The sequence below is a fragment of the Brachionichthys hirsutus genome, chromosome 17 (assembly GCF_040956055.1).
Source record: "Brachionichthys hirsutus isolate HB-005 chromosome 17, CSIRO-AGI_Bhir_v1, whole genome shotgun sequence".
Classification (NCBI taxonomy): Eukaryota; Metazoa; Chordata; class Actinopteri; order Lophiiformes; family Brachionichthyidae; genus Brachionichthys; species Brachionichthys hirsutus.
The window spans coordinates 6,207,422-6,233,309 of record NC_090913.1 but is presented as its reverse complement, the minus strand read 5'-3'; the positions used below and the strand labels follow the sequence as shown (position 1 = coordinate 6,233,309).

The following is a 25,888-nucleotide window of genomic DNA, read 5'->3' as shown; positions in this document are numbered from 1 at the left end:
ACTAATATTTGTTCAACACACAGCCGTAAATAGCGTAGCAACTGTCTCGTTTCTCTGCAGGCCGATCCCATTTTTTACTACCGCCCTGCGCACTTTATGAATAAGTTGGCTTGGAAAGAATGAATGAAAGAAAGAGTGTAGTCAAATAAGCACAGACAGAGAGAAAGGAGTCAGAGGACCGTCGCGCTAAGGCATGTAAGCCTGCAATAAACAGGTTTTGGTTGAATGAAGCCTCTGTTTAAAACGTGATCAGAGGAGCAACCGGATAACGAGGAGGATTTCCAACTGTCAAAACTACCGCGGCGGACGAAAACGAGTTCGGTGAATGACTTTTGTGTGTGTTGAAGGCGTAACGGTAAATCCAACGTCGCGGTCATTTCAGATATATGTTAGCGAAGATTGTGTTTTTCTGCATGAACGATGAGGAGATCATGCCGAGCATTAAAGGCACACGCTGCATGTTTCTCTCCTCACACGGTTTTTCTGCAGGCCCGTGCAGGAGAGGCTTCGTATAGGTGAGCTGCTCAGGCGCGTCTCATCACGCTTTATGCCTGGCTGCATAAAGTAGGGGTTGTAGAATGGATAATCGTGGGAATGATAAATCTTAATTTCAAGCAGGTTGAGAGGTGGGAAGCGTCTCGCGTCTCTATTTCAGTTGGCACAGAGTGTTTGGGGAAACGTTACAGCGCTGGGCCTTTTCAAAACCGGTTCTTCCAGCAATATGCTGGAAAAAACGGACAAACTACTAGCACTTTTGTATTTCTCAACAACGTTGGAAAAGGAGGGGGGCAGTGGAAATACTCGTAATTTAGTGCTTTGCATGCTGTTCTCAGCGCTCTGTTTCTACAAGCAGCGTTCAAGTCCGTTCTCTTGCTGTCAGCGTGTCATCAGTTTCCGTGGCGCTGCTTTTTAGCATCCATTATTGGTGGCCTGTCATTCAGAGGCAAAACGTGAACTTTGAAATGTTAAGGAGTCTCACGCGGGTGAAACTGTTGTGCTGTGTAATCTCAGCCATTACTGGGATCCGACTAATCACTTCAGCACCTCCTCATCCATCAATCGTCACGGCTTATAAGAACTTTTATTTTCGTGCCAAGAGATTGTTCCCGTATGTGTAAGTGTATGTGTGTGTGTGTGTGTGTGTGTGAAAGACCAAGAGAGAGAGAGAGAGAGAGAGAGAGAGAGAGAGAGCAGGGAGTGTGGCTTTGGTTTCGGACCACCCCTTCTCTTTTTGCATGTTTCAACGAGGGTCTTCCTTCACTCCCTCTACCTTGTCAGTTTGACTGTGACTCACTTGCCGCTCCTGTTTGGATTCTCCTCACTGAAAAGTGGATGAAGGGCAGGATAAAAGCAACGTTTCAACAATTTTAAGGTAATCTTATTTGTCTGATTTGTGATTCTAATGGCACATCTGATTGGTGGTGCTATGATTTGATGCGGGGGTTTTGGGGTTTTTTTGTGGGTTTTTTTTTTTACTTCTTGTGGTCGTAGAGGAAGAAGTGTTGGAACAAACGACCATTATCTTGAGAGTTTTAGGATTTCTTGTTTGTTAGGGTCCTGCGTGGTACTTTTAGTCATAGAGTATTGACTAGCTTCTGTCTAGCTTCTATTTATTTAGAATTATTTGTGGTGTTCTTATAAATGTTTTCTGGGATTGGGTTAGGGGAGGCAATATTATAAATATATTATTTTCTCTACATGCATGGTGCGGTTCATTACAGAAATAATGATATAAAATACAGTGTGAAACTATTTTCTGTTGTGATCTTTAAATGACTTTATGTATGACAGATTATTGAAACTCCAAAGACCAAATTTTTAAAAAAGACACTTTTGAATAATTTATCAAACATAAATTGGAAAATTCTGTTTTGCTTTGTTTTTGCTATTATTTTAAATGGAAGGTGACATTTTGAAAGGAAAGTCTTGTCACATTTCTGAATGCAAACACCGATTCGTTGCAGCAGAAGTGGTCTCTTACATTTTCATAACTGACATTACAGGTACCAGTTCTCATTCATATTTGGTCTGTACCAGAAATCAGACTCACAGCTGTTCATACTAATTTGGACAGGTTCTATTTATCTCCCAACTGAATGAATGGGTTAAAATCTCTATAGGCCGTTTGTTAAATGTTAACATATGGCTCAAGAATTTAACGAAATATTCCCTCATGTGACACAGACTCAAAGGAATGCAAACCAAATAGCCCCTGATCGTTTTCAGCCTTAAGGGTGTAAGATAAAACAATTGAATCACAACCTACAACATTCCCTTGATTAGAATTTGCAATGGCAATAACCTTCTGGCAACTTGGGTGCCAAATTGAGTACAGGTGATGGCTCTTGTCTCACAAGACACACACTTTTACTTACTTTTATTTTCAAAAAAAAAAATGTTAAAGTGATTGCGTGCTTAATTCTGGTAAAGTTTTACGCCTTGGGACCGGCTCAAGGGAGACACTGGCTGTGCTACGCTAGCTCCTGCTAACCTATGGCAGAGATGAAGACGCTGAGGTTCTCCTTGGGATTAGAAATGAGGCAATAAGAGGGACCGTGAAGGTTAGACATTTTGGAGACAAGGTCAGAGAGGCCAGACTTCGATGGGTTGGACATGTCCAGAGGAGAGACAAGGACAATATCGGTAGAAGGATGCTGAGGATGGAACTGCCAGGGAACAGGGCTAGAGGATGACCCAGGATGGACGTAGGGAGGGAGGACATGAGAGTGGCTGGTGTTGGGAAGGACGATGCAAAGGACAGGGTGAAGTGGAGAAGGTTGATTTGCTGTGGCGACCCCTCACGGGACAAGATGAAAGAAGAATATGTTGAAGTGAAGTGAAAGTGAATATTTTTCTTTCCACCATAATTTTCACGCTTCTCTTTTTTCTCTCTGCAGTACCTGGACCTTCCAACCAGGACAGACAGAACTCAAGAGCACCGTCTTCTGGACAAAAAGAAAACCACTACTGATTCTGGTGGATTTTATTTTTATTTTTATCAACTCCATGTAATCTCTCATTTATTGAATGACTGTTTTTAACGGTAGGATGAATTACTGCTAAAAAAAAAGACAAAAAGAAAAAAGAACTGTCTACAAAAATGACTTCATAGCCACTGAATGCAGGCAGAGTAAAAGAAAAGCAACACAAAACATGGATGCTTCAAGTTCTGCTCACGGAGGGACACCGCCCTTTACGTCTACCTTCCCCACCTCCCCTCCTGCTGGCTATTTGCATTTCTTCTGGGTGTACCACAACACCTCTGTCCTCGTGGAGCATTACAACTACACCGGTAAACTGCAGAAAGACCGCTACAGAGAGGGGCTCAAGCCTGAGGGAATTGCGTTCATTGTGGTGTGTCTCCTCATTGTCCTGGAGAACGCCGTGGTTCTCATTGCCATCTGGAGGAACAAGAAGTTCCACCTGCCCATGTATTACCTGCTGGGAAACCTGACTCTGTCTGACCTGCTGGCTGGAATCACATATATGGCCAACATCATCATGTCAGGACCGACCACTTTGAAACTAACACCTTTGCTCTGGTTCCTGAGAGAGGGCGGGGTGTTCATCACCCTGGCGGCTTCTGTAATTAGTCTGCTGGCCATTGCCATTGAACGCCATGTGACTATGGTGACTATGAGGCCATACCACGGGGCGAAGCGGGGGCGGATGTTGATCCTGATTGGCGCGAGCTGGGCCCTGGCGGGGTTCTTGGGGGTCCTCCCAATTTTGGGATGGAACTGCATCTACAGGCTGGACCAATGTTCTACTGTGCTTCCACTTTACGCCAAGAGCTACATCCTCTTCTGTGTGTCGGTGTTCAGCGCCGTGCTCCTGGCCATTGTGGTTCTGTACGTCAGGGTTTTCCGCATTGTACGCACCAACACTCAACGCCAGCGGTTGGGTCTGTCGGGCAGCATGAGAAACGGCTTGGCGAGAAAGTCGCAGAAGTACATCGCCCTCCTCAGGACAGTCACCATTGTTCTGGGCGTCTTCATTGCCTGCTGGTTGCCCCTCTTCCTCCTCCTCCTCCTGGATTTTTTCTGCCCGACACGCAGTTGCTGCCTGCTCTACAAGGCTGATTATTTCCTGGGAGTCGCCATGGTCAACTCTCTCCTGAACCCCATCATTTACACTCTGACCAGTAAAGACATGAGGAGAGCTATTCTGAGGCTGCTCTGTCGGCCATGTCTGATGACCAGGGATGGCCAGGTAAAGAAGATTGGGATACCTTTCCTGGAGTGCAGTTTCAGCAAAACGGAGGTTGCATCACAGAAACTAGAAGGGGTACCAGAGACAACTATTTCTACTGGGAACGCTGTCACGACCCCGTCAACAATTAAGGCCCTTTACCCCAAACTCTTCAAGTCATAAAGACTAATAATGACTGAGTGCAGAGGTGTGTGAATGTGTGTGTGTGTGTGTGTGTGTGAGCAGAGAAGAGGTAGAACATCTTCTATAGAGAGGAAGTAGTTGTGGCTTTCTCATAATTGGGGCATAAACTGAGACATGTCAAAACTATCATAGTAGGCAAAAGAGAATCGTGTGTGCAAATGTCTCAATTCTCCAGGATGCGGTGCAGTTCAGGGCACTATGACCACATGAGAGCACTTCGTTGTTAGGTGGGATGCATTCCACACAAATGGGACCGAGCAGACTTTTTTTTTACGAGCACGTGGTGAAAATTCGTCTTTTCCAATTTGCACTGAAAAATCACGAGGAATGAAAGGAGCAGCCTTGTATCCAATCGTTCTCCGGTCTGCAAGCTTGTTTCAGTAGTCTCATAGAAACCTGAATATTTTTGTGACTGAAAATAAGGCAACATTCACTCCCACCCTTTGACCGGTTTCTGTTAAATGCGTGTTTGATGCTCATCTTTTTCCATTTTGATCCTGAAATACTTTAAACAAAGCAAAAACACTTGTGTGCAGTCGGCTCATTTTGCATATGCCAGGATTTCGCCGGTTCGAAAACCTCTCGGTGGACTGAATTGTTCTACATCGAACATTGCAGAGCATCTTGCATCCATCTGTGCATTTAATGCGGGGACAGTTACAAAATGATAGGAAAGATAGAAGTCACTCGGAATGTAGCGATGCAGTACTGTACAGTAATGGGGGGGGGGGGGGGGCAGACCAATCATAAATTGCCTGACTGTTTTGGAATGACAGATGGTTAACCTATCGGCGGTGTAGGAAGTAGTGCCGGTGATTTTTTTACATCTGGGAAAATAATACAAGGTCAAAAACAGAAAGGTATCATCACTTCATGTGATTGATTGACAGATTTGAGTTTTTTTCAGGATATTCTGATAGTTTCACACACAAACTCAGTCAGCTTCAACTGAGTATAAGTTCAATAAATTATTACATTAGATATTTATGTTCCAATTTGTAAATGAGGTTATGAGAGCTATGCCAGGACCTACAAGCTAAACCATGCAGAATCAGTGCAACTATTTGCAATGCAATATACATCATGTTAAACAGAATATTTCTGGATATAGTTTTTTTTTTCTATGAATTGAGTTTTAAAACAGTTTTTTATACGAATGGCTCTTTTTAATGTAAAATGTAAAATTGATGAGTGACATGGTGTGCTTTTTGTGTACTGTAATTCAAGTATCGTGAACGTTATTGTATACATTATATTATCTGTTTTATAATTAAATCTGTCGTGTATGAAGAAAAGAGTGGTGAACTTTCCCTTTCATAAAACAAATAAATTGTTGTTGTTCTTTTTTTAATGAGTGTGTCCACGGTAAAGGTGTATTTATATGCATAAAATGTATCTGTGTGTATTTCTTTCTGTGCAGCAGAGGTTGTGTGACTTTCGCTCAAAGAAAACCAAAGGAAGTCAGCCCTGTTGCCTCACATCTGGAAATGGCATTGGCCTTGAGTTGCCGTTCTGCTACAAACTCAAGTCTCAGGTTGAGTCCTGAGTCACATAACACGCCTTTTATTAAAACACAGAAGAAACAGCTTTTTCCTTTATTCTGTGATCGTGTGTGTGAGACTGACCGTCACCTCAGACTGCGACCTACTGCCTCAGCTTCTCATGGCTGGAAAAAGATAAAGATCAATAAATTCTATACCTTTGTTTTTGTATTTATCCACGATGCTGTAAGAGACATTAATTAGAGGGTGTGGTTCATTTGGTGCCTTCAGGTTCATTGCTCTTAATTCCTCTCAAAGCAAATCTACATGAGGTAAAAGGCAGCGTTGCAACTGAGCTCATAATCAGAAATTCTTGTTTGAGGGCTTTACATATCACATCAGCACATTTGCATCCCATCATTTTATTGATCCTGCAGGAGAAGCACATCTCAGTACTAAATATATGGTTTAATCATAAGTGAATTCTTGCTATTGGGCACAACAAATAAAACATTCTTCTTCTATAGGATCGAATTGCCCGGGATCTCATTTCTACATGATTATACATATTTTGACAGAGTAGGCAAATTCAAGCGCGTCTTTACGACTGGGGGGGGGGGCTTGGCTTTTGGCGCCTCCTTGTGGCTGTTATCCTGAAGACATTGACTGCTGGAATTTCAAAAATGACGTCACGTAACCTTACTTGATTTTGTTTATCTTACATAAGTTGAATAAAAATGGCTATAATTACACGTTTATCGTGGTATTTGTATGTAGACCACCATTTATAAGAGTTTTAGCTTTTGGCATGTTGATGATTAATGACCTCACTTTTCCTACGGTCCAAAGGTCCCTTCACAATAAAAGCCCCGCCGTCTTCCATACTGAAAGTGGTTCCCGCTCTGTGACGACGGGCTCTTACTTTGAAAGCTGGCGGAGCGAGCGCAGCACAATGAATGCTGAGTCACGGTGAGTCACAGCTTCCCCCCTCCTTCCTCTGTGGCGCGCACACGCACACGCACACGCACACGCACACGCACAGCTCGGCTCGGCAGAGCCTGCGATGGAGGACCTGAAGTAGAATACGTGAGTTGCGTTTTATCGCAGGTGTACTGATTCCTTTGAAGTGTAACTGCGTGTGGATCAAACAGCCATGGCGCGGCTGTCTGTGTGAAGACGCTCCGGCGGCGCTTTGTTTCCGTCTTCGTGGTCGGAGCTCATCGCCGCTCCGCTGCCGTCTATTATCGGGAGCCCGCTCTGCCATTAGCTCCGTTCGTTTATTTTAAATGTTTAACTTGTTATTAGTGTTGTCTCTTGCCTGTTTGTCGCGGATATCCGCATTACCGAAAGAGCGATCGATCCCTCCTCGCCAGTTTTTACTCTTGATTCGGTGCGTTCCAGCGCTCTCCGTTATTTAGCGTGTAAACAAGCGCAGAGATGAGCTTCAGTCGGTGATTACATGAAAAAAGAAAAGATAAAAGCTCTCTCTAGTCTGCATTCCAGATGTTCTTGTGTGCGGATCGAACACCGTGAAGGTCTGTCTTTAACCTCGGGGTCATGTTTTGCAGTTTCCACTGAATGAGTCACCAAGGAATGTCTATTATATTTATATATTCTCTCCAGCTTCTTGAATATTGAACGTTTATTATATACCTCTATTGTATATCAATTCTATCATCATCCTCCTTGTTTTTCAGCAATATATAATATATATATATATATATATTAAAACAATAAGTATCTTCTCCACCCAGGTAGAAACAGGTCTGTGGTACTTGTACTTTCAGTTCTTCCTCGAGAACAAGTTCTGTTTCATGACGCGTGCCACTTTACAGTATACTCAAGTCCAACATTTGACTTCTTTAATCAAATCATTTGTAAATTAACAGGTTTTTTTTGCAGTATTTAAACATGTCCACTGAACTACCGAGTGCCTTCGTTTGATCGTTACATGTAATCGTCTATAAATCTGTCGTGATCCGGCTCATCTCTCTTTTTTTTTTTTCGTGTTTAGTGTCAAAATGACGCCACACATCACCCGGTCTCCTCTTGGAATAAATCCTTGCAGAGGCAGAACATGTGAATTGCCCTGTCGCTCTATCCAAGCAGGATTTCCTGCTGACTGAACTTCCCCGTCACCTGTCGATTCATCAGAAGTGCTGAGGCCATAAATATTTTTTTTGGCAGTTTTGTCGTGAATAACTAGGGCATAATAATCTAGCTGCAGAACTGGCAGCCGTAAGGCCTTATGACCTGTGCACAGTGTCCTACCAGCAAGTCAGATAAGAGTGTGTGTGTGTGTGTGTGTGTTATGGGTGCTTTATTATGTCACTATGAACACTTGGATTGTTACTGAGTAACCGACAGGTCAGCAGACTGTCGACTTGCTCTTCGTATGTCTGTTACAGTCAGACAGTTCTTGTTCTGAAACAAAGTAAGCTCGGTAGAAAAAGAGAATATAAAGTTTATATATATAAACGTCCTTTTTCCAGTATAATGATGTGTTTGGGGGAACTACAGGGGGGGGGGGGGTTCTGTCCAGGTTTTCCGGGTTCTTCCCACCTGGCCTCTCATCTGGGGTGTGCCCCCCCCCCCCCCCCGCCTCTCACCTGTAGCCAGCTGGGGATATTTCCCAGCAGACCCGTCACCCTTAACTTCGAGTAGAGACGAGCCGATTACGGCCATTTCGTCTTCAAGGAGACGAATGAATGAAAGAAAATGTTCATTTCTCTCCAGGGGCAGCCGGAAATATGTCAAATGCACTTGAAGAGAAGAGAATTGTGTCTCTGGAGGGGGACGGGGAGGTGGGGGGGGGGGACAGATAACGGCTCATGCTGAGTCAGCAGGGGGCTACAGAACACCCGTGTCGCCAAAGTGTCCGTCTGGTGAATAAATGTTGACTCCGTGTTTCTGTGTTTCAGTGTTTTTCCCTCGCAGTTGCCAGATGAGCCAACGGCGTTCCTGTAAACTGAGTCACTGCAAACAAATTCCTTAGTTGGACAACTTCGAGGAACACGTCTTCGGAGAACCCCCCCCCCCACCCATTCCCACGGCTCCAAGTCACACTTGTGAGTCTTTTCACACCTGAACCGCTTTTTTCTTCCTCTCAGAGCAGCTGGCATTCTATCGGCTCGTCTACGCACAAGTGTGGCTGTCTGAAGGCAGCTTTGATTATTGCCTGATTAAAAATAGGGCGGTAAATCCCTCTCTAGTATGACGGCTGTGCAAGGCTGACCCGTCCCCGGGGGGGAGGGTGGGGTAGGGGTGACACGACGCTCAGCTGAACCTGTGAAACTTGTTTCCTCTCGTCTGAATCGTACGCAGCCGGAGGTGGAGCTGCAACGTGCAGAAGTGCAACGAGCCATGACTTGCAGTTCACACAGAAGTATTCGTAAGGGAGCGGCGCGGCTGGAGAGCTCTACTGACATCCCCATGTCCTCATGAATCAGACCCAAAGCGCGGCCTCCTCCCCTCAAACCAAAGCCCAGGGCAGCCCGGAGCGTTCTGCCCGGCCTTCGGTTCCACGTTTCCTGTAAGCAGCGCCTGCGCCCGGTGCAGGAATGCCCCGCAAGGCTCCCGGCCGTTCTTGAGAGCGCGACTTCGGCGGAGGACACCGGACAGGAAATGACAGAGTGTCTGACAGAATGCAAAGCGCTGGTGACTCCTTCCACGCGCAACGGCCACCGCGTCTTCAGCTACACGCTCGAGAGCCACACGGCGGCCGCCTTCGGCATCATGAACGAGCTGCGGCTGGAGCGGCGGCTCTGCGACGTCACGCTGCGGGTTCGCTACAAGGACCTGGAGGCGGTGGACTTCGTGGCCCACAAGGTGGTTCTGGCCTCGTCGTCGCCGGTCTTCAGGGCCATGTTCACCAACGGCTTGAAGGAGTGCGGGATGGAGCTGGTGCCTATTGAGGGGATCCATCCCAGGGTGAGTCGGGGCTTCCCCACTCGTGGGCCCGTGCGTTTGGGGGGCTGAAACGTTTGAATCATCGATGCGCAGGCAGATAATGTTCCAAAGATTACAATGATAATGATGCAAATATTACAGCTGTATCAAAACTGGTACCTCTTATTTAAAATTAATTTCAGAAACTCGTCTGCGTGGATTCTCTCCGGGTTCCTCCCGCCACCAAGAACAGGCAATTTAGGTTATTGTAAATGAGAATTAGTTCTCAGTGAATTTACCTGGTTAAATAAAGATTCAGTGAAATTCAAATCTCTCACAGGCCTCTGAACAGTTTAAAATTTGTCATATATAATTTCTGCACAGAGAATATTTGACATCATTGATTAATTTATTACCTGCACAATGATTTCATGCAAGTATTTGAAGACGTTATGTTGAGGCAAACTGCTGCTTTGTTCAGTTCGCGTTATCGTAAAATGTGAGATTCATCACACGCATCTCATATTGATCAGCTCATATGTTCTTGGAAAAGCTGAGATGTACTTGAAATGGAAGAAGGAGAGGAAATAAGAAGTATTGATTGACGTCCAGATGATGATAAAGTTGCACGACAGCAGTCAGCGAGGGGCTTTGGGCTTTGAGCGTCCCTCTTTACGCAAACCTCAGCGATTTCCTCGCTCCTTCCAGGTAATGGACCGGCTGATTGAGTTCGCCTACACCGCCAGCATTTCTGTCGGGGAGAAATGTGTGCTCCACGTGATGAACGGGGCGGTCATGTACCAGATAGACAGCGTGGTGAAGGCCTGCTGCGATTTCCTCGTCCAGCAGCTCGACCCCAGCAACGCCATCGGCATCGCCAACTTCGCTGAGCAGATTGGCTGCACAGAGCTGCACCAGAGGGCCCGCGAATACATCTACATGAACTTCAGCCAGGTCAGCGGGCTTTTCAGTTCATTTAGCTAAATCTTTCTTGCTCCAATTTGATGTTTTTGGGGTTTTTTGCCCTGTTTTCAATGTCGTTGTGAAGTGTTATTAGCTGTTTTTATCAATCACGTTTAAACTACGCTCTGAATTGCTAATCAATCATGTATCTAATTGCCTCCGCCGTGGCGGGGCTTATGGAATCACCAGCATTCATTAGTTTGTTTGTCTGTTTGTTAGAAAGATAACTCAAAACATTTCTGGACGGATCTTGATGAAATTGCCAGTAAATATTGGGAATGTTTCCAGGAACAGATTATTATTAAAGTTTGGTGATAATCCAGAAGAGATCCTGGATTCTGGATCACTTTGTAATTATCATTACAGTCAATGGAGCTTCATAAAAAATGTGGCAGAAAGAATTTCACCCTGTGGGATTACAATCTAGTTGGAGGATTAGGTATAATCCCAAAGAAGGACCCGTGGAATTCTAGAGTGACGAAGTGGATTTAAATTTTCTTTAACAACCCTAAGGGCAGCGATTGAATTCTAAAAGGCCTATTTTCAGATTAATAGTAAAATTAAAACCAGTTTGGATTGATGATGCGTACCTACAATAATGAGACTGGACTGTTTGGCTACATCTTGGAAAAAGTTTTTCACTCGTAATCCTGTGAATTGAATGTGCCTCTACAGCTCAAAACTGCGACAAGAAGCTGTAGTTTTCCTATAAATGGAAACCGTAGAAGGGGATTTTGTGTGAGAATGAATGCAGCTTCACTTGTTCCATTGTGGTTTCTGCACTTCACACCAGCTGTGAGTCACAGCGAGGATGTTCCTGTGGTTGAAGGATACCTGGCTGCAAAAGATTAAAGGACCTCACAGGTCGAAACCTGAGGAGGCGACGATCCAACGGCCGGCTGGGCACATGTGTCACAGATGTGTCGTGTCTTATCACACACGTGCAAAAGTGAAGGATGTATAAATGAAAGTCGTTTTTATGTTTGATTGCGCACGTGCCTCGTAAATGTACGGTTACAGCGGGAAGCCTTTTTTTTTTTTCTATCTTTTAATTGTTTGCGACGATGAATTTATTCTATTTATTTTCACGTCGGTGTTTGCATTGTGAAGACTCTTTAAAAGTTGCTGTCCTTACTCCCGCCCCTAGGTGGCGACGCAGGAGGAGTTCTTCAACTTGTCACACTGCCAGCTGGTCACCCTCATCAGCCGTGATGAACTCAACGTGCGTTGCGAGTCTGAAGTCTTCCAGGCGTGCGTGGCTTGGGTGCGGTACGACCGGGAGAACCGGCGTCCGTATGTCCAGGCGTTGCTCCAGGCCGTCCGCTGCCATTCCCTCACCCCCAACTTCCTGCAGGCCCAGCTCCAGTCTCTGGACTGGGACCCACAGTGTAAAGACTACCTGGCCCAGATCTTCCAGGACCTCACGCTCCACAAGCCCACCAAAGTAATATCTTGCCGGACGCCCAAGGTGCCGCAGCTCATCTACACAACGGGGGGTTATTTCCGCCAGTCTCTCAGCTACCTGGAGGCGTACAACCCCTGCACGGGGGCCTGGCTGAGGCTGGCGGACCTGCAGGTGCCCCGCAGCGGCCTCGCGGCGTGCGTCATCAGCGGGCTCTTCTACGCCGTGGGCGGAAGGAACAACGCGCCCGATGGCAACATGGACTCGAACGCTTTGGACTGCTACAATCCCATGAACAACTGCTGGCTGCCTTGCGCATCCATGAGCGTGCCCCGGAACCGCATCGGGGTCGCCGTCATCGACTGCATGATATACGCAGTCGGCGGTTCACACGGATGCATCCATCACGACAGTGTTGAACGGTAAGCAGATTGGGCTTTTGGAGTTCTCCGTAATGGAAAATACGACCCCCGGCTTTTATTTCCCCCCCGCCGGTTTTAAGCCGCGCCGTGGAGCTATTTGGAAAGCTGATTGAGATTCATTGGATCGTGCTTGTATCTGTTACTGTGCACTGGGCTGCGTGTGTTGGTTCAGTAATAATTAAGCAGTGGAGCGTGCGGCTGAATCGCAGCCTCTGCTCTGCTGCATTTAGTCAATGAATGTCCCGAGAGCAGGAATCCGGGGACTTCCTGGAAGCAAACCGGTTTTCGTCTTCCTTCAATGAAGCGTTCATCCACGATATCTTATCTACAGTGTTGTTGTTTTTGAGGGGGGGGGGGGGGGTATAGAATAAAAACTGCAGGACATGTTGTAAAAAAAACCCACAAAGGACAAGAAGCAGACGAGGACGGCGGTGAAAGATGGGGCCGTAGCAGAGGCTGGAACAGATGTGGAAGATAAAGGACAAAGTTGTCCTGGGGGGGCTGAAAATGAACCCAAATGTATATTTTCAACGAGGCGGCGGGGTTCCAGAAGGCCTGCAGTGGATGCATGCAGCAGACGAAGGTTCTGGATGTGTTGGCGTGCCAGCAGGAGGAACCTGTGGGACATGGCAAACGTCCGCGTGTGTGTGGGAGACGGAACGAGGCCGTTTGGGATGCGTTACACAGGATGACGTGTTTTTTTTGTGTTTTTGGCTCTGCAGATACGATCCAGAAAAGGACCAGTGGCAGCTCGTAGCCCCCATGCTAACGCGCCGCATCGGCGTGGGCGTTGCTGTCATCAACAGGCTGCTGTATGCTGTGGGGGGGTTTGATGGGGCCAATCGGCTCAACTCCTGCGAATGCTACAACCCCGAGAGGGACGAGTGGAGAACCATGGCCCCCATGAACACCGTTCGCTCCGGCGCCGGTGAGGGAGAGGACTCCGCGCCGTTTGTCTTGTGACGAATGCTTGCCAGATTATTTTTGCTTTGCTTGATTGACCTATAAGTCGGGCACTTGAATAAAGCGACCTTTGACCCTTGCCAGGTGTTTACTCACTGGGGAATCACATCTTCGTAATGGGCGGCTACGACGGCACCAACCAGCTGAACACGGTGGAGCGTTACGACGTGGAAACTGATACTTGGGGCTTCGCTGCCTCCATGAGGCACCGGCGCAGCGCTCTGGGGGTCACGGCGCTCCACGGACGCATCTACGTCCTGGGTGAGGAGAGGTTCTACCTTTTCATGTCTAACTGCCACTAATAGCAGCGGCAACAATATTCGTTTTCTATGCGGACGGGAACGATGACCTCATGGATAAAGAACGGTTTATTTACTCACATAACAAGCCTCTTTTGTAAAATCCAAGAATAGAGGAATTAAGATCATCTGTACATCAAGAGAAGTACAATATTAAACATCGGGATTGTCAAATGTCGTTTGTTGTTTTTGTTGCAGGAGGTTACGACGGCAACACGTTTTTGGACAGCGTGGAGTGCTACGACCCCGAGACGGACACCTGGGCCGAGGTGACGCACATGACGTCGGGGCGGAGCGGCGTGGGCGTCGCCATTACCATGGAGCCGTGCCAGAAAGACCCGCCACACTGCGAGACGTCTGAGAGGGAGAGTGGCGCCGCGTCAACGGCTAACTCCAGTTTCAGCTCTCGCAGCACTCGACAATGTGGCGGGCCCTTCAGCGAGGGCTCATGATGCTCACTGTCGCACACACACACACACACACACACACACACACACACACGCACACGCACACACACGCACACACTCTGAAGCACCACTGTAGCTTCTCAAAGACCGTCAGCCGATCACAGGCAGATTTTGCTGCCTTTTAGTGATTACGTAGAATATAATAAAAAATAAATTGTAACACTTTAAAGTGCAGAGTGGAACCTCCTTTTCCGGGTGTTACGAACTCATCTCAGTGTCTGTGGCGGATCCGCACACAGCCCTGAATACAGACGCATCCGTTCGTACGAGGCCTCCAGTGATTGGTCTCGTCCCCAGTTCGAACCGTGCGCTGGAAGGGCTGCTTTCTAAAGGACTCCCCGTTCAGTGGCTCCAAGTCCGTCGGGCCTCTTTATACTTACAGAGAACCAAAAAGCGCACACTTCTTTCTTTTCTTTTTTTTTTTTTTTTGTCTGTGGGGGAGAAAGAGAAGTCAAATAAACAAACACCACGGAAAGCGAAAGCATGTTTATTCAGCGCGTTCAAAGTGCCATTAAGCGTCAGTCATCAGTGTATTGTCTCGAAGCGCTTCGTTGGTGGGTGGAAAGTCTTAGCGCTCACACACACACACACGAAGCTTTAGTCATGGTAGCGGGACTCCTACGAGAGTTTGTTGTGTGTTCTCGACCCAACCCCGCTGCGGTGATTTACCTGTGTTGTTTATCGAGCTGTAATTCCTCAGCTTATAAATTAAACTGATGTTGTTTCGTGTTGCTTGATTCTCATCCTAAACCGCTTCTTGCTTTTTTTTTTTCGAGGTTTCTTTGTGTCAAAAGCTAAACAGGTAAAATTTACAAGAATCGGTGCGGCCAAATTCTAAAAAAAAAAAAAAGGTGTGTTGCGCACTTATTCAACCACCGTTGCATAAAAATGTAGAGGATGATGCGCTATTCATCAGCCGTGCACAAGAACCAAGTCACATAAGAACGTGGTAAATAGCCCATTGCAACAAATAATAGTGTTTTCCCCAAATATAATGCAGAATTCTATTTTACTGAAGACTGCTAAAATTATGATGCAACCCCTTGAAGACGAGCACATCTAACATCTTACGGGGATCCTCTTGTAGCTATGAGCTTCTTCAAATATGATGCGCAGCCACACGTAAGCTCCTCTCGGCGTTCTTAGCGCTATTAGCTCATTCCTCCTGGACGCCTCCAGTTCTGTAAACTTCCTGGGTTCACGTGCTGCGTCCCCTTTAGTCGAATCCCGCCACAGGTTTTCTGAGGGATTCGAGTCGGGCTCCTAACTTCCTGTAGAACCAGGGTTAAATTAATTCCGCTTTGAACCGTATAATTCGTGAAACAACATTTTTTCCCCTCGTATAGAGAAAGCAGTGACTCGCACATCTGGACCAACCTCGACTTTTTGTTGCTGCATGCAGAGTCTCTTCTCTTCATCTCTTCTCAAATGGTTCTTGCATGAGGCCTAAAGTCTAAATGGCGTCTCTAAACTTGTGAATGTTTTCATTCGTCTGTCCAATTGAGTTTATTTGTTATCTGGAACGCCACGAGAATGAAGAAATCGGTTGTGTTCACAGGAAAGGGAATATTGAATCTTAGAAATTAAAAAAAAACGTCTCCCTGAAAGTTATTTGTGGAACTTCTTCCCTTGCGTTGGACTTTTTAAATCGTTTCACCTCCACCAGACCTCAATAACAGAAGTGACCATGTTTTTTGCATGAGTGTTTGAAATGTTGTATTCTGATGACGGATCCTAAAGATGCGTATTTTTAACAGCAATTTAAGCTGTAACATTTTTAAGTGATGTTTTGTACATTGGTATTCTAAGACGTCTTGTACAGAATTCCAGAGTTGATTTTATAATTTATTTGTTAGACCCATTTGGTTCTCTCGTGCTTCTAAACTGACGTCAGCTTTGTATTGAACTGGACTGTTTTTGAATAACGCATGCATCGAGTCCGGACGCCTGTTAATGCTAAATCTGGATGTTTGTTAAGACTTGCTTCACTTTTAAGAGGACTTTTTTTTCCTGTCAGCCAATAGTTGGAATGGATATTAGGATATTGAAAATCTGCTTTGTACATTACCCCCCCTCCTCCCCACAAAAAAATAATTCCCAGTACAGTAATTCATTGTTAAGTAAAAGGAGTTTTGTTGTACTACTGGCGTCTTGTGATGTCTTTTAGTTATGATCTATAAATGACATGTGCAGCCGTCGCCTCCAGAAGGCGCTAAGCCTTGTCATGCCTTCCTGCTGATGTACAATATCTAACATGAACAAGTGGATGTTAAATATTTCAGGTTCTATATTCAGGTTCTTCAGGTTCTATTTTCTGCTGCGGGTCGGCCATCCATACCTGAGAGTTGTGTCGCGGTGCAACCACCATGATTTGTGCCAACGCGTCTCATTTCCTTGTTCAAGCCTGGCAGGTGGATGAGACAAACCATTATTATGTTTACCCGACAGGGAAGTGTCCCAGATTATGGGCTCAAAAGAGAGTCAAGACATAATCTGGTCAAACACAGAAAGGCTGCAGCAGTCCTGAACAAAGGAAGGGTGCATATTTAAGGGGGGGGGGGGGGGGTCTAATGTTATGTTATTTAATGGCACAGACCCGGATTTAACCAGACGACACCTACATGACTCTACCAGTAGGTCTCCGGTGTGTCTTCCCTGGTACCATCACTTAGAAACGTGTCATAAAAAGGCACCGGTCCAGTGCAGGGCCCGGGGGGGGGGGGGGGGGCCTGCAGGATGAACGGGATCATGAGAGGCTTCTGTCTAGATTGCAACGCTTTTTGATACAATAGTCTTGATGACTGGAATGGAAGAATTAGTGATCTGGAAAGATGATGATTACGTCCATCGACTCCTACACTTAAGTTTTGTATCTTGGGTTGGTTTTATTTGTATTTTAATTAATTTAATTTAATGATATTGTGTATTTGTCTTTATATTCTAACTGCTGTTATTATTTATTTTATTTTATTTTACTTATTTATTATTAGAGTTTAGACGCGTCAGTCCTCAGTAAGAGAGGAGGCTTGACACACTGAACCTTTTGCAAAATGAGTTCATCGTGCAGTTAAAATCTCTCAAAAACCCAAATTCCTTATGTTTGTTCTTCTGTTTAATTAAGGGGGAAAACCAATATTCAGACAATTATGTTTAAATATGTTTCTCCTCAGTTAAACCTTTCAGAAAAAGACAGAACCTTTCAAAGTTAGTGGCTAAAGGGTGATAATAAATGTGTGTGCGGTACAAACAAATAAAGATGCAAAGAATAATACACAAATAACGCTTGTTTTCAATGTGGCCCCATAATGAGGAATTACTTCATTTGTCCATTTAAGTAAATCGTTTGCTGTGAAAATGGATTTATGGATTAAAGGCATCTAAAAATATATATTTAGGATAATTATAGTGTGTATATTTGCCGATTGTAAAGATAGGGACTAAAATAAAATAAAATGGTTGTTGGTATTTTATTTTGAAAATAGCTGCCGGATGTGCATAATGTTTCTCCTACCTTGACACCGGTGCGCCCTCGTCCCACCGGACACCATCGGATCCTCTTCTGACGCAGGTAAGCTCGACTCACCTGCTTGACACTCATCATTAATCCCTTTTTTCTGGGCTGTACCACCAGAACTCTCCGGATAACTTGGGACTGTTTTACAGAATTAAAAGTTGAAGGATGGTTTTTAAATGTGACACCACAGGTCTGTGTGATCTCTCGCATTTTTGGGTCCGGTACTTTCTATAAGGCGTAGTTGAAGCACTTTCTTTAATCAAAGCAAAAGTATGAGGAAGATGAAAATCTTTAATATATATATATATATTTAAATATATATTGTTTGGAACTTTTTGTATTGTTTTGTTTAGAGATTTTTACCCATATTAATTACATTTTAATACTTCCTTTATTACATGATTGGGCAACTGCTAAATGTGTTTTTTTTTTTTATCTCATGATTTACTAACTAGATAGAAACTGCTTTCAAAATTCCCCCAACCCTTTCCTGGGGAGGGTTCGTTTATATTGTCGTCAGATGCTGCCAAACTCGTTGATCCACTCTCAACCCACCTCCAGTAAAGGAGCAGTGCTTGTTTATCCAAAGGCATACATGCCTACACTTCTCTTCTCTTTCGTCAGTGTGGAGCAGCAACCAGGATGATCCCACTGGGCGAATTCAGAAACCTCGGCGCAGAGACGAACACCAATTACCGGATTCTGAAGCCGTGGTGGGACGTTTTCTCAGAGTACCTGTGCGTTTCTATGCTTATGATCGGCGTCTTTGGGTGCACCTTGCAGGTGAGACACGTGCACGATCAGGAGCGCTTAAATTTCCTCAAGGGCGCGTGCCGCAGTAAATTTCCACCTTATCTGAACTCCAGGAGAAAAAAAGAACAGTTTGTCAAAACCAGCATGCGTCTCCTGACCTACTTACCATCAGCTCAAATTGTTAACTTGCAGGTTAATGTGTCTCTGTGAACAACTAATTTTATTTTCTGTGCCTTATCACTAAAATACAACACAAGGAAAGCAAATATGTAAACTGAGATAATAACACTGCAATGTTAAGACAAAAACTATTAATAATATAATCTGGTTTATGCCAGAAGAGCACATTTAGATTCTTAATTAAATTGTAATTTGCACGTTTGAAAAAAGCCTGGAACAAATACGTTTTAAAAATGAAATTGTAATTGTTTAAAAAGTAAGAAAAAGATTCCTGAATCTGAACTTTTTACAGATTTACTCCACACTTCATAGAATGTGTGTTGTATTAATGTTGAATGAAAATAAATACTTAATAATCCCGTCAAGATTGATTTTACCTGACTGGATTCAATCAAAGATCTTTTTTTTGGTTTTGGTTTTTCCACCAGGAACAGTAACTTGTTGTCACACAAAATACCGTTTCTCCCTCTGCTCATCAACTTCCCACACAGCTCACCCAGGACAAGATAGCATGTCTCCCCAGCCACGTCACCAGCCCCACGCCTGAAGCTATCGACTGCAGCCACATCCGAAAATACAGGGCGAATGAGACGTCGCGGCACACGCTGGTCAAACCTGACAACCCCGTCTTGTGGGAGGTGTTCGGTCGCAAGAACGATCTGGACATCCACCAGTACGTCTTTGTCAACCACTACTGCTATGAGAGGTTTGTTCACTGGTATGCAAAGTTCTTCCCGTACCTCGTTGTGATCCACACCATGATTTTCATGGTCGCGAGCAGTTTCTGGTTCAAGTTCCCCGGGACGTCTTCTAAGATCGACCTCTTCATCGCCGTTCTTGTGAAGTGCTTTGACTCCCCCTGGACCACCAGAGCCCTGAGCGAGGTGTCTGAAGAGAGAGGGGAGGAGCATCTGGTTAGTTTTAGGAACACCATGTCAAAGCGGCGGCCAGAGGATGAGGAGACGGTGGTGCTGCTTCGCTCTGCGTCCGTCAAGTCGTCGGATAAGAAAATCCCCGAGCCGCAGTCGACCCCCTCCGTCCTCGACAAGAAAGAAGGCGAGCAAGCCAAAGCGCTCTTTGAAAAAGTGAAGAAGTTGAGAACTCATGTGGAGGAGGCAGACATCTTGTATGTCATGTATGTGCTGCAAACTTCCCTGAAGGTTTTCAAGTTCCTTTTGATCATTGTCTACACCGCCTGGCTGGTCTCCAACATTGAAATAGTCGTCCGCTGCTACGTTCCTCCAGAGCTGACTGGGTTTGATATCTATTGCTGCAACCACAACAAAGCAAATCTCTTCTCCAAACTTGCCTACTGCTACATCTGCTTTGTCGGCGTGTACGGACTTCTCTGCATCTACTCCCTCTACTGGCTGTTCCACAGACCGCTGAAGGAATACTCCTTTGAACAGGTCAGGCTGGAGACGGGCATTAATGACATACCGGACGTAAATAACGACTTTGCCTTTCTCCTGCACCTCGTGGACCAATACGATGCGCTGTACTCTAAACGATTCGCCGTGTTCCTCTCTGAAGTCAGCGAGAGCCACCTGCATCAGCTAAACCTCAACTACGAGTGGACGGCTAAAAAACTGCGCACCCGTCTCGCCAAAAACGCCAGCGACCGGTTGGAGCTCCACCTGCTGATGTTACCGGGGCTCCCGGACACGGTCTTCGACGTCCCTGAAGTGGAATCGCTCAAGCTGGAGCAGCTTAAAAATGTCACCATCCCGGCTAGTGTGGCAAAACTGGACTCTCTTCAGGAGCTGTCGCTCGTCTACTGTCCGGCAAAGCTCCAGGTGCCTGCACTCAACCACCTCAAGGAAAGTTTAAAGGTCCTACGGCTCGCTTTCGAGAGTTTAGAAGAAGTGCCTCCGTGGATGTACACCCTGCATGGCCTGGAAGAGTTGCACCTGAATGGTCCTCTAAGCAACGAGGCATCCAAAAGTGCCACTTTGGAATCCCTCCGGGAGCTCAGAGCTCTCCGGGTCCTCACTCTTCGCTCCAACCTCACGAAGGTTCCTCCCGGTGTCGCGGACGTTGCATTGCATCTGCAGCGACTGTGCATCTATAACGAGGACGTCAAGCTCCAGGCGTTGAGCAGCCTGAAGAAGCTGAGCAACATAGACTCACTGGAGCTGGTAGGCTGCAATTTAGAGCGCATCCCCAGTGCCGTCTTCAGCCTCAGCAACCTTCAGGAGCTGGACCTGAAGGAGAACAAGCTCACCACGGTGGAGGAGATTCTTAGTTTGCAGCACTGCCGGCGCTTAGTGACCCTGCGACTTTGGCACAACAAAATCTCTTACATCCCCGACCACATCAGTAAGCTGCTCTCCCTTGAGACTCTGGACGTCAGTTGGAACAAGCTACAAAAGCTTCCTCCTCGGCTGTTTTATTGCACCAAACTCAGACACCTCGATGTCTCCCACAACCAGCTCGGCTTCCTTCCTCCGGAGGTGGGCATCCTGCAAGGCTTGCAGTTCTTCTCCGCCGCTTTCAACTCCTTAGAGACATTGCCAGAGGAGCTGTTCTCCTGTAAAAGGCTGAAGACGCTGGTTCTGGGGAACAACTGCCTGTCTTCTCTCAGCTCCAGAATAGCCAACCTGACCCAACTGGCACGCCTGGAAATTAAAGGGAACCGTCTGGAGTTTCTGCCTCTGGAAATAGGGGATTGTCCCCTGTTGAAAATCAGTGGACTAATAGCAGAGGTCAATCTGTTGGATCTGCTGCCATCCGAAGTAAGAAGCAAGTTGGCTAATGGCTAACGTTGCAGAGCCGGAGACTGTCACTGAGTCATCTCCTCTCAACTGCTGCCCGCCGATCGATGGCAGATGGATTTGCATTTATTTTTTTAAACGACCATTAACAGAAAATATGTGATATAATTTGTAGAACATGGCAAAAATGGAAATCATAACTGATGCCAGAAGGATGAACAAACCCTATATATATATATATATATGAAATAAGTCATTTTTTAATGAGTGCTAAAATCTCTACTCATGAATAAAAGGTCTAATTTGTCACTTGCTAATGGGACCAATTTATAGTTGTTTTTAGAATGTTTTTTTATACACATTTTTTAATAAGCTTTCTAAAATAAATATTTTACTATGTATACATGTCTTTTTGTATTGCTTTAAACCATTTTGGATGTGCAGTGCCGATGAGATGAGGCCCTGGCCATCAAACTGTAGTTGATCTGCATTTTCTCTCGTGCAGTCGTTCAATGAACGTTTTGTTGATTTTGTCAAGCGATCTCAGATCGCAGCGTATCCTGTTGGGACAGGTTTTCAAAGTGTTTCTGACAGTGGGGCGGACTCATGTTGCTCCCAGACATTAAGCGAGTGGAGAGAGAGAGAGATTCCACACAATTCACATTATTGTTCTCTGTTCTCTTTTGCACCTGTAGTTGAACTTGACTTGGAACTAGGTGAAAGTTCCAGGAAGTACTGTGAAGCAAACGGAATTTAAGTATTAAGTTGTGATATTATATTAAGATTTTGTATTTATTGGATTGCACATTTGACGTCGCTCTCAGATATAGAGCCTTCCGAACCAAAGCAATAACAAAAAATACAATTCAATCAGAAATTAAAACCGACAATACGAACTGTAAGTCCTTGTAATCAAACATGCTTGAAATGACTTTTATTGGGAGCATCCTCTGTTCAGTCTTCCGCAGGCAGGGCTTCTTCTTTTCAGCTTGCGCTGCGAAGCAGTCGTGTCCTGTCTTGCATTACAGACACACACACCTCTAAGGCCATGAGAAAGCCCCCCCCCCCCGCGCATATTTTGTCAGTTATATACATTCCAGGAGAATATAGATAACACTGACTTTCAAATATGCTTTGTCAATCATTTATTACCTCTTTTCCTCTTTGAAGGAGGCTGTTTGTCAACCGTGGCCTGACTGTAAATAACATGTTTGTAAGAGTTCGTCCTTCAAGGTAGCGGTATTGCACGCTCTTGAGCATGAACTGCAACAAAAGATGAGTCATGTGTCAAAGGGTGTGTCTTCTGCTCGCGAGGTTGGGGCCCTCCCGCTGCCCGATGAGGAGTGTGTGAGTTAGCAGAACAGGTTTTGTGTTGACTTATTGTGCGATTTCACCTCAAGCCAGTTTAAATGAGTTTAAATGTTTTTATTCACTCCCTCCCTCGAGTGTCTGAGAAGTGTTACAATAGTAATAGCTTTTATCAGCTCATGCTACATGCTACTATCCAAAGCCAAACCTTTTGTTCCCCGGCATCTTTTTGAGATTTTAATTCATTAATTGAAATGTAATGTTATTTGTTATTTTCGGTCCATATTCTCAGACCTCACTTTTGATATATATATATATAATAAGTTCCTGAACGGCATGCCATAATATATATATATATATATATATACACATATATGCATATATGGTAGAGTAAAAAACACAATAATTATTCCTTCTGAAATTGTAGTTGTGATACAAAATGAAAAGATTCAACACAGGAAAAGTTTTCTTCCAAATACAAAAGCAATTCTATCAGACAAGATGTAATAACATTGTCAGAACTTTAAAAAAAAAAACATGTTTCTAACATCCTGAGGCTCAGCAGTTAAACTACTGTACCCTCCCTGGGCTGATGAAGTTGCCCAGGTGCACGAGAAAACAAAATGCCCATTGTGCTCTAAGAGCCCTCAGCACAAACATCGTCACACTGCGCCGCCTACGAGCCACGACAAAGCAGGGCCTTCATTCATTTTGGGTGAACGCAGCTATGCCTGTGTGTCCTGGGGAGGTTTTCACATTCCAGGGTTAGAACAAATGCCCTTGAACCAACCACTGGACATTTTCACCATGCATGTGGTCAGTAGTTACAGAAGGCACTCGATATTGTCCCTTAAAGCACAAAACAGCAGATGGATTTGTGTTTCGGGGGGGGGGGGGGGGGCACACACACACACGAAAGGTTTATGTCACCGTATTTTATTCTCTGAAACTGGATCATTTTAAACAGGTTAATCAAAATGTCTGCCTTGGAAACAAAAAAATAAAACATCACATATACATGCAGGAACCTAAAACCCAGGAGTTCAGTTTTCTTTCCAACTTCATAGTAGATGCTTAAAATAATTACTTCAAAACTTCAAGTTGCTTTCTTCTTCAAATATTAAAGTGAATAAAAGTATTTATATAAATAAAATTTCAACAAATCACAAAGTCACAGGAATACTGAGTCCTATACGTCAACCATAAATAAGACTAAATTGAAAGTCTACGTTCATCTAAGTGTGAAACAAAACGACGAAATTTAATCAGGGTGCATCATGTCGAGTTTTGCATACATGTTTAAAAACACATACAACTTGTAACAATCTTACACAAAGTAAGTAAAGTAATAATTATAAACTATCTACAAATGTGCACTCCCAATGAACAGGGAAAACAGAACAATAAGGTGCCCAAATCGCACTGTGCAAAGGGGGTGTCAGCTGCATATCGCCACCCGTCCACTGAAAATAACCTGCCAAGACAACATGTCCTGTGAAACATATTAATGCTGAGAAACATAAAAAAAAAAAGAAAAGAATCCTTTACACAGCAATGAGTTCAAGTCACCCAGGTTTGAAGTGAAACAGAATTTGCATCAGGATCAACCAGAAGGCGCCCAGAATTCAGACTAACTATGAATATGAGCGAAGAGCAAGTCAATCAGATCGGGCACACGCGAGGCTCGGGCCACATCTATCGCCGTCTGACCGCTGACGTTGAGATGTTTCAGATCGGACCGCGGTGCCAAGAACTCCACCACATCTCGGTGAACTTCCCGGATGGCGATGTGGATGGGCAGCGCGCCGCTGTGGTCCGGGATGTTTACCGATGCGCCGTACTCAACCAGAACCTGCAGCGTGTCAAGGAATCCTGTCCGGGCTGCGTCATGCGCAGGCGCTATGCCATGTTTGTCCTGCATGTTGGGATCGGCTCCTTTTTCCAACAGCAGTCTGGCGATCTTGGGGTTTCCCATCATCATCACCTTGGAAATATCAGAGGAGAATACAGCCCGCAGTAAATTTAAGCGTCTCCACTGAGATCACTAATCCCTCTTAAATAATCGCAATAGTACCAAAAGTTGTGTTCAATAAAGTTTGTGAGATCGAACCGGTCAAAGAATGAATTACCTTTTTTTTTTTTTTGCCTTTCTGCTAATATAAAGATATGTTACATAAACGTTACCACAATGAGTCTCTAGATCCAGTTTCTCAGATTTGAATACTGATTTATTTTCTCTGTGTATTGTTGGGACTGTTCATTAAACAGCTTGCAGTTTTTAGGTGTTGGTTGGGACCGTCCAAGCAACACGAAGGCATCCCTTCAAAGTTCTGGAAAAAATGTAATGTATTTTTTTTTTCTTTTTTTCCAATTTATCTTATTTTCAGCTGAAGATTTTTTTCCAACATATTTTCTTTGTACACAAACGCATCTCTTATTTCGAACTTCCATACGCGTGGGATTTATAACAAGGTCTAAACTGGTCCTCACCTGAAGCGCAGATCTCCCAAACTCATTGAGGGCATCAGGATGCACCCGACATTCTTCCAGGATCCTTTGTACCTCGCCCGCATTCCCTCTGGCAGCCGCCGCCGTCAACGATTTACCGGCATCCATCTGACTGAGGACCATCATAGAGTAGCTTTCTGTCTGTTCGGACGGAAATGAACAACAAGAGTAAAGCCGAAACCCTAGAAACGGTGGATACCACAAATAAACAAATAAACGAGGTAAAACCCTGATCCGGGAAGATCGGCTACAGCTAAGCTACACCGGCTAGCTAGCGTAACGATAAACCTGCGTTCCCAGTTGTGGCCCATGTTATCTGACTACTAGCGTGATGCCATATCAGGTCAACCGGGAACGCCTTTAAACAGAAAGTATGTAAGTTGTTCTGTAGACAGAGACACGTCTCCCATTAACCGAGGTGTGTGTGTATATATATATAAGGCATTAGCAACCAAGCTAACCGATAATTAAATGTTCTTTAAAAAGAGAACAAACCATGGCTTTTAAGCGTACCTTGTTCGGTTTCTTCCGATCCGTAACGTCGCCTGAGATTACTTTCCCGCCGCTCCTTAGACCAGTAAAATTTAAAAAAGTCCAAACAAGGAATGTTCATAAACATTAGATACATTTG

The 25,888-nt window shown here is 44.9% G+C and overlaps 4 protein-coding genes across 4 annotated transcripts; 3 read left to right on the top strand and 1 right to left on the bottom strand.

The window, feature by feature from the left end:
- Positions 1-3,153: 3,153 nt before the first annotated feature.
- s1pr5b (sphingosine-1-phosphate receptor 5b) lies at positions 3,154-4,374 on the top strand. The gene has a single exon (XM_068751131.1). It carries the CDS (start codon positions 3,154-3,156, stop codon positions 4,372-4,374), a length of 1,221 nt encoding a protein of 406 aa, XP_068607232.1.
- A 2,527-nt stretch (positions 4,375-6,901) lies between these two features.
- On the top strand, positions 6,902-16,420 carry keap1b (kelch-like ECH-associated protein 1b). Its single transcript, XM_068750555.1, has 8 exons — positions 6,902-6,962; positions 8,798-8,944; positions 9,201-9,806; positions 10,473-10,718; positions 11,875-12,551; positions 13,274-13,479; positions 13,599-13,775; positions 14,012-16,420. The coding sequence occupies exons 3-8, from the start codon at positions 9,501-9,503 to the stop codon at positions 14,263-14,265; spliced, it is 1,866 nt and encodes a 621-aa protein (XP_068606656.1). The 5' UTR covers positions 6,902-6,962; positions 8,798-8,944; positions 9,201-9,500; the 3' UTR covers positions 14,266-16,420.
- A 2,016-nt stretch (positions 16,421-18,436) lies between these two features.
- Positions 18,437-21,809, top strand: si:zfos-323e3.4 (volume-regulated anion channel subunit LRRC8C). Its single transcript, XM_068750758.1, has 2 exons — positions 18,437-18,577; positions 19,219-21,809. Exons 1-2 carry the CDS (start codon positions 18,437-18,439, stop codon positions 21,487-21,489), a joined length of 2,412 nt encoding a protein of 803 aa, XP_068606859.1. The 3' UTR covers positions 21,490-21,809.
- Positions 21,810-23,681: 1,872 nt separating this feature from the next.
- On the bottom strand, positions 23,682-25,844 carry cdkn2d (cyclin-dependent kinase inhibitor 2D (p19, inhibits CDK4)). The gene is made up of 3 exons (XM_068751176.1): positions 25,771-25,844; positions 25,240-25,398; positions 23,682-24,733 (listed from the first exon to the last, which is right to left on the bottom strand). The coding sequence occupies exons 2-3, from the start codon at positions 25,381-25,383 to the stop codon at positions 24,380-24,382; spliced, it is 498 nt and encodes a 165-aa protein (XP_068607277.1). The 5' UTR covers positions 25,384-25,398; positions 25,771-25,844; the 3' UTR covers positions 23,682-24,379.
- Positions 25,845-25,888: the final 44 nt, after the last annotated feature.